This window comes from Octopus bimaculoides, chromosome 20 (genome assembly GCF_001194135.2).
Source record: "Octopus bimaculoides isolate UCB-OBI-ISO-001 chromosome 20, ASM119413v2, whole genome shotgun sequence".
NCBI lineage: Eukaryota > Metazoa > Mollusca > Cephalopoda > Octopoda > Octopodidae > Octopus > Octopus bimaculoides.
Window position 1 is genome coordinate 23,455,725 of NC_069000.1, and position 9,071 is coordinate 23,464,795.

General features: G+C 33.8%; 1 protein-coding gene across 1 annotated transcript in view; it reads right to left on the reverse strand.

Annotated features, from left to right (window-relative positions):
* The window catches only part of LOC106879450 (hypoxia up-regulated protein 1), a 50,704-nt gene that overhangs the window by 9,159 nt on the left and 32,474 nt on the right, over window positions 1–9,071 (reverse strand). The window contains exons 14-18 of the mRNA XM_014929006.2: window positions 7,963–8,135; window positions 6,034–6,175; window positions 4,385–4,448; window positions 1,934–2,004; window positions 647–760 (exon numbers count right to left, since the gene is read on the reverse strand). Coding sequence (XP_014784492.1) covers window positions 647–760; window positions 1,934–2,004; window positions 4,385–4,448; window positions 6,034–6,175; window positions 7,963–8,135 — 564 coding nt within the window. The remainder of the gene's footprint in view (window positions 1–646; window positions 761–1,933; window positions 2,005–4,384; window positions 4,449–6,033; window positions 6,176–7,962; window positions 8,136–9,071) is intronic.

Genomic DNA, 9,071 nt, shown 5'->3' on the forward strand with positions numbered 1-9,071 from the left:
CGGATAGGCATCGACAGCTAGCAAGCCATGCTACTCCAGACTGATGATGAGCAATGACTCTGAAACTAGTCTCTGGATGCAGGCTTTGCTGGGTAGAGGTGCTTGCCTCCACTTTGAAAGCATAAGGACACAGGAAATGTGTGAAGTCCAACAAGAAACAGTGTTTCCTAGGGCTAAATAACAGTAGCATTCTTCCCTTTTATGGGACTGTCACATTAAGTTGACAACATGCAACCACATTTTTGTTATTTATAATATATATATTATGCATTTCACTGATTTGCTCATGCAAACATAGGAGATATATAACTGTTACATAATGTGGTTTTTCCAAAACTTATATCTGCTCTTTCTCACTCCTGTTGCCAATCACTCAATTGTAAAGAACTTAGCATTTAAACCAGCTATATCCAGCACAAATATTCTACCCACTTTATATTCAAATCATCCAGATCCAGTCTTTCACATCTACAATGTTATTCTAAAAATAAGCAATCATATCATCAAAATTGCAAAACTACAAGAAAATGCATGATTAATTTAAAACAATGTGAATAAATAATTACAACAAAGTAATCTGAATGTTAAAAGATTAAAAAAATATATATTAAATGTAATAATGATCACTTTTCTAATTCTTGCATACCTTTTGAGGTTTCTCCGATTTCTTCTCTTTACTTTGCCCATCTCCACTATCTTCAGAGCCTTTTTCAGTGGGCCCTGTTTCTTTATCAGCAGATGCTGCCTTCTCGGCAGCTCCCTGAAACCAATAAAAATACAAACCAGTATTACAGCAAGAATACCAATTATCGCAATTCAATGAAATCCTTTTAATGTTCAGTACTCAAATTCACCACAGACCACTTTACTCCAAAAATATGGTAGACCTAACAATTTCTAACAATTTTTGCAAGAAACAATACAAAAAACACACAACCTAACCTTATTTAAAAAAAAACTTTTTGGTTCCTCCAAACATTTCCATTTTAAATACCAGTTAACTTTTTGAAAATCAAAAGGAAGTACACATACCAGACAGTATTAATTACTAGCAAGAACACAATATTTCGTTTTCCAACCATATTATACATGCCAAGTATATTAAAGGTTGACAAGTTAATATTGTGACGTACTTTTGTGTCAGTGGTGCTATGTTCTCATTTTTAAGTTTATCTACACAGATTTTCTATAGAATTCAGAGCCAAGTCGTAACTTGCAGCGCTGGCTCTGAATTCTATAGAAAATTTACAGAGCTGAACTTAATAATAGTAGACAGCATTCAAACCGATCAAAATAGGAGTCAATGTGGGAGCTTCTATGCAGTTACTCGATCAATTAGAAATAGCAACCAAATCTCCCTAAAATCACACCCTAGTATCTTAGAAAATGGGAAAGATACATTGAATAATGTAGAACCTGACACACAAACTGATGGGATGGTCATGGTTTAACAGGCTTTGATCAGAATATTAAATTGGTCAACAGGTTAAGTCTATCACACAAGGAAAATCAAAGTTACTTGATCACATTATTATTAGTTGTGATCATTGTAAATTAATTCAATCTATGAATATTGGTGAAGAACCAAGCAATAATTATCTATTTCAATAAAATCTTAACAAATACAGCTGAATAAAATGACATTTCTTCATAAATAAATTGACTGATTTTTCAAATCAAATAACAATACAGGGGCAAAAAGAAGTCCCATTTATTTTCCTTTTCAATAAAATTTTCAAACTGTAAGACAAATAAACAGGTGTATAAACAAAATTAGAGAAAAATTAGAAATAAAGAAGTTAAAAAAAGAAATTATTTTGTAATAAGTGAAATAGTAAATGAATAAAAGCAAAAAAAAAAAAGATAAATAAAATGGAATGTAAAAGAACAAATTGTGAAATGTTTCATAGTTTATAAGAGTTTCCATTCTCACCTCTTCATTGACAGACATTCCATCACTTTCTTCATTTCCTCGGAAAAATCCACTCAAGGTATTACCCAGTTCTAAAATTTAAAATTTACAAGAATGAATTGCCAACAGCCAAGTCGGTACCAAATCCTATATTTTTTTTACATCACCACTAGGATTATCTACTTCCACTAATAATACTATTTTACAAAAAGCAACAAAATAGAACCTAAAAATACAAAATGATCATATCATAGAATGCTTGATTATTGGGTTTCCTCAGTCAGGGCCGACCTGGAGGTTAATTAAGAATGTCCCTATTAAATACAATAACCATTCAACTCCTGTCAGCATAGAAAAACATTAAGATGAAATGTTACATACATCTGCATTTAACATACATTACCTTCTTCAACAATGAAGCAAGTAACATGTTCCATCTAAAGTTGCACATAACACAGGAGGGTTGGAAAACATGACTTAAAATCCATAGTTGAGCACCTTCATGCCACAGTAACTATAACGGTATCAACTTTACATGACCTCTATTTAGCTAAACTACACTTAACCCAGTTTTGTAAATGACTACAGATAACATGTAATAAGTTTAATTCTGGAATATTAGTGATGTAAATGATAAGGCAGGTTTACCATCCACAGTGTTGAGGCTATGACTAACTTGTCATTTTGTTTTTCAGAAATAGTGTCCTAAACTAAACAAGTAACAAGTCCTTTTATAAGACAGTAGAGCATGCTTTGAGGGAGATTTGGCTCACTTGAAACCCAGTGATTCCAGCTGTTAAACTTAAATTTCAGATTCTGTTCACTTGAACATATTAACAAAATCCAGCATGACCACTAATGACTATTACTTCAATGATTTCTAACAGAGGTACAAGTCGACAAATCTAAGGCCAGGGCATACTTCATTGTAACACCTCCCAGTACTTCAATGCTGCTTATTTTATCAATCGTAGAAGGATAAAAGCCAGCTGCTATAAATATACAAGCCAACCTCTCTAAATTTAAATAGGAGTAAACCCATCTACAGAAAATCATTTTCTAATAAAACTAAAACAGAGTACTGGGCAAAATACATGTAAGGCATGCTGTAACACTGACTGCTCCCCCCACTACCTTTATTAATAACAATAATCTTGTCTGTAACACATCCAAATTAATCAAAGAGCAAAAGTATCTTAATAGAGATAAACAAGTGGGGACCCAAAGGAAACTGGAATTTTGCAATATTATTTCATTCACTTAGTTTTACATGTTTACACTTTTATTGCTTTCAAAGTATTCTCCATTTCAAGCAATGCATCAGTCCAGATGCAAAGATGCACCACATGGTTGTAGGACTACACTTGATGACACTGATCAGTATACTGATGCTTGAGGGTTGCATCAAGTGACTTCTAGTGGCAGAAACCAGAATTACAACAGGCTTGTCCCACAGTGAACATTTATGGTTACTTTTGGGTACCCCCTCGTATTAAGACACATATACAGTAATCCCTTGTCTACCGCAGGTGTTACATTCCACACCCCCACACCCCCATGACAGGTAAAAATCCAAAGTAGAAACAGTATTGTACTGAATATTTTTTAATTATTTTTATAATTTGTATACATTTATTTTATTATAAATGCAAAAAAAAAAAAAATACTACAGAGGAATCAACATAAGCTTAAATACTAAACTCTGATATGGTGAGGGACTACTGTATTTTCAAAGTAATGAACCTGCATAATCGCCTCAAAATCTTGGATCATTTAACAATATTATGATCTTCTGTTCATGTTTCCAAGTAGATGTTTTGTAGATGAAGTGGCCACGATATCTTAAAACACTTCTATTCTTTATTTTATGTATTTGAACACTGTCTCTTATAACCTCAAAATAGTGATTAAAGCCAGAAGTGTTGTGTGATATGAATAACACTTTGACCATTAACTTTATCATGGCTTAAAGGAGAAAGGACAGCATGTATGACATTTTTGCTACTGAGATTGGTGTAGCAGTGAGGAAGACACCACAACTCAGGGTTGTGGGAGTAAAAAGCACTACACCATGATATCAACTTAATCCTAGATTGGGGGGGGGGGGTCTTGTAGAAATGTTCCTAACAAAGTGGAATGGATTCTGCTAAAGTCACTCGAGATTTAAGTAGTGGTGTTACTAAAGCAAGAGTACAATTCATCTGGTGGATCGGTTTAAAATCACACCCAAGCCTTGGCTGTGAGAGTTATGATGGAAGACACTTTCCAAAGATGCCATGCAATGGGATTGAATCCAGATCCATGTGACTGCAAAACAAACATTTTAACCACATTTACAAGGTAGCATCCAGTAAAAATAATATTTTCTCAACTCTTGGACAATTATTTGCAGATTCCATGTTATTTCAGATTCTATTTTTTTTTCTATGTTTTTATCTAGGAAAGAACCAGATGAAAATTGTTGCTACATACTTGACCAAGTTGATTCTTCATTTGCATTTACAGCATCAGGTGCTTGTTCAAATATTGATTCTGCCTGGAAAAAAAACATTTGGTTACTTAGTATTTAGCATCATATTATTGGTTTACAATGCCAACATCATTATGCATGCAGTTTATATTCCACATTTATATACACAATGGTAAAGATTTATATATTATGCACAGAAAAACATAAGGTTACTGGGTCCCAGATATGAAGGGCAAGTTAATTCAAACTCAGGAGTAAACATACTATTTCATATCACCGACAAAAATCTGTTTTAAATTTCCATATTGGCTATTGGTGACAAGTTTGTCTTTCCTTTCTAAGTATATTTATTGGAATACGTAAGGATAAAAAAGACAATGAAAGCAGCAGTAGCCATTTTTGTTTTCTTTTATCTGTCCTGCTGATTCTTAATGAAAATCTAGTCAATTATCTGTGCAGCTACAAACAGATATGCCACAGGCCCCATCCCCAACCATTGACTACACCATAGATTCCAGATTACCAAATGGATCACATCAAACACAATCCTACCAACATTTAATGGTTGTTATTTAGCTCCACTCATCCCTGATTGAACAGACACGATGAAAGGCATTCTAGCTAATATGATTCCTGTTTTTGTTTCAGGCATAATGTATTTAGAACTACATTAACCAAAGTTGGTAGGATGTATTTTAAAGGATATTTGACTTATTTCTAGCAGGTTAAGCAACTAAGTAGAGATCTTTGTCATTGGCTCAGTATTTTTGATATCTATGTTATATCAAAAATATATCTATTTTTGATATCTATAACAAGCAATTACTTGAATGAGACCTTCATAACATGGATTCATTTTTATGTAACCCACTCACAAAATGTGATCTATTACAGATAGAGTTCCAACACACCAACTATATAATTGAAACTGAAAAATCTATGGTGTGTCTATAATTTCATGATGTCAGTGTTACAAATGTCATGTGTGGTTTATTTCCTTGAATTTTTAGAAGTAGGTAGTACAGGACTCACATCCATTAGCAGACAACTCATAAAGAAGCTACAAAAACATTTTGAGATATTTGACACCCAATGGTACTTGACATATTAATAGCTAGATAGATAGATAGATAGATTGCCTTCAGCAATTACTAAACTGTTTAGCATTTAAACCCACCATATCCAGCCCAAACATTTTACTTGTCTTATGTTCAAATTGACCAGATCCATCCTGTCTTACCTATCCTAATGTCATTCTAAAAATACACAATCACATCAACAAAATCTTGAAGCTACAAGAATTATGCATGGTTAATTTTTAAAAATATGAATAAATAAGAATTACATTTGACAGAATAATGTGAATGCTAAAGGGTAAAAGGACGTTTATAAAAGAGTAACAGAGTTTAGCTGATAGAAATACACTGCAATAAGAGGTTAAAACATGTAATGGTCTAGGCAGAATGAATTACCAACAGTAAGTAGGTAATTTAACAACTTTATGAAGATCCTCTGGCATTTGGAGGGTTTTTGGTGGGGGTTTACATTTTTAACCCCTTATAAATTGATATCATTAATTTTTTTCTCATAAAATTTCTGAAACCTGCAATTAAACATTTAAGACAATGAATAAATAATGAAAGAGTTTTACCCCATCTAAGTGCAACAAGCCACTTTCATCCATGCGGAAATGCACACGAACACCTTTATAGTCAACAGCTGTAGTATGTTTGGCATAGGCATCTCCAACTCCAGTCAAAGAGATATTTTTCAAGAACATTTTATGAAATGATCTGCAAAAAAAACAAAAGTGAAAAAAACTGACAATAAAGTGTCATAGGGAAAAGAAAAATGTTCTCCATCAATACCTCACTTCCTGCTATCATCCTCAATATCCTCGCAATGCAGCCCCTACCCCCAAGCCTTTCTTATATTTCTCTCTATTTGCTACAGTAACCTCATCCTGCCTACTCACCCAGCCCAAACACAATCAAAATAAATGTTAACTTTGTAAAGACCATTTTATGCATGTTTATCATATGCATTGTGCACATGCGAGAGAGATATTTGAATAGTCTTCATTTGTCTGATTAAGTAAAGAAATATTACAACACACTTCCTAGTTTGAGAAGCCATCAATCAGTCATCTATTATATTCTTAGTGTTGAGAGAGAAGTTAGGCATAAGAGGAATTAGATGAAGTGTGCTGGTTTGGACATGTGATGCATATGGATATAGATATAGACAGTTGCATAAAGAAGAGTCAATCTCTTAGAGTGGGGGGAACTTGTGGAAGAAAGAGAAAACATGAGATGAAGTATTGAAGGCTGATTTCAAAAAGCTATGCCTTACAAAGATGATAATGGACTGAGATATCTGGCACCTTGCTGTACTCAAGACCCATCCTCCACAGCAGAATTGATATCCAAAACCACCTTGGTAATGCTTACCTCCATCCTCTCTGCCCCATCAACTGTTTCCCCAATCTTGTGAGAGTAGAATAGCCACATACTCCATCCCCTGGCTTTCTCAGTTAACTTTCTTCCCCAACCTACTGTCTCCACCCATCACCTCCTTTCTCTGTCTTCTCTTTTCTCTCTGTGCTGCTCACCATTGGTGCCAAACACTCCCAGCTTCCATCTTCTCATGAATCTGTCTCGTGACAGATACCTCTTCTCCAGCCTGATCTTACTACTGAGGTGGTAACAAAAAAAGTTAACTAACCCCTGGCCAGATAGAAAGGTGTCCGTCACTATGCTTCTTACATGCGTACAGCTATGCCTGTGCCTATGTGCAGCCAACAATTTGTAATTTTAATGTTATATAAGTATATCTATCCTATTTTGAATAATTTTTAGTAGATAACATAAAACATAAAAAATCCTAATAAATTTTACTAGAATTTATTTGTAATCCATAGCTGTGCTTTTCCTTCATTTCCTCTTAATTGGAGAAAATATCTAGGGTGCAAATATCTGACAGCAGTTGTCCTACAATCTACAATGTTAGATGTAAAATGATAAAGAAAAAAGACAGGGCGGTTGCGATTGGAACACTTTTGATCCTAAGTCTGCTCAATGAGAATCAATCCAAAGCTGAACAACAAAAATAAATATATAAATCCAATCCAAACACAGCAGCTCTCAGTGAGGATCATGGGGTAAAAACTCTGAGAGAGAAGAATCTAAATTATAGATATTTTCAGTATCAATAGACTAGTATATAGAATTACTTTACCATCAAGACATATAAGAGCAAATAAATAAGATGTAAAATCTACCCATTTTACAAGAATTTCAATAGCATAAGTGTAATGGTCTTTATTACTGTGTATCTGAGACTATGTTATCTAATGTGCCCCTTCTTTTTTAAGATAGTAGAGAGTAATTTGAGGAAGAATTATGCACCTGGTGTTATAGGTTTAGAATTAGTTTTGATTTGACAGAGTTAAGGCCACTGGATTAATTAATAACCCATTCAGGAACAATGATTAACAAAATCTTAAGATGTTAACAGTTATTAGCAAAGAGGTCATTTAAAACTATTTACAATATTACAAATCTTAATAATGAAAACTTACTTTCTGTGATCATCAGTGATAAAGTTAAGATCTCCATAACCAACAGCAAAAGTGAAGTCATCAGTATGCTTGTTAAAGGTCATTACTTTCTTGACAGGATATGTATTGCCACGCCCAAACAAGGTCCTCTTGACAGTTTTAGAGTTACCAGTCTTTTGGCGTTTAAATTCAACCTAAGGAATAAAATTGAGTAATTTTTAAACATTTACAATTTCTATTAATACAAAAAAGATTTTCAATGAAAAAGACACCCTAACTATGAAGCTATATCCATATTAACAGTATTGGGTGCAATATAGACAGTAGAAACCATGCTAAAGCAGACACTGAAGTATGATGCAGTCTTTAGGCCTATCCTGTCAAACTGTCCAACCCTCAACATCATGGAACATAGATGTTAAATCATAATAATAATAATAACGAAGAAGACAATGATGAAGAAAACAAAAACAGAAAAGACGAAGGCAAATAATAATAATAATCCTTTCTACTACAGGCACAAGGCCTGACATTTGGGGGGGGGGATGGACTAGTCAATTACATCGACCCCAGTGTTTCACCGGTACTTAATTTATTGATCCCGAAAGGATGAAAGGCGAAGTCGACCTCAGCAGAATTTGAACTCAACGTAAGGACACACAATATGCCACTAAGCATTTTGCTGGGCGCAGTAATAATAATAATAATAATAATAATAATAATAATCTAGGTGCTGTATTGCAGTCCATTTCTACATATGTGGAAAAAGGTAGGGTATTAGCTTTTATTTCACTTATGTTGGTATTTCTCAATATTTTTTCCAACCTATTTAACTTTTAAATAAAAGACAAATATAGTACTAGCAGAAATACCCGGCGTTGCCCGGGTTAAAGAAAATAATGAAATCTAAAAACGCCGTCTAGACTACGCAACCCTCAACTGTTAGTAGCTACGACACCATATTTCTACATTAATAACTCTCCAATCCATGCCAGCATGGAACATAGATATTAAGTGGAATGCTAGAAGAAAGTTTTCAACTCATATGTATATAAAGTAAATACACGTAATTCAGAAACACATTTTGTGTATTTTATTTCGTAACCAAACAAACAGGTACAGATTATAAA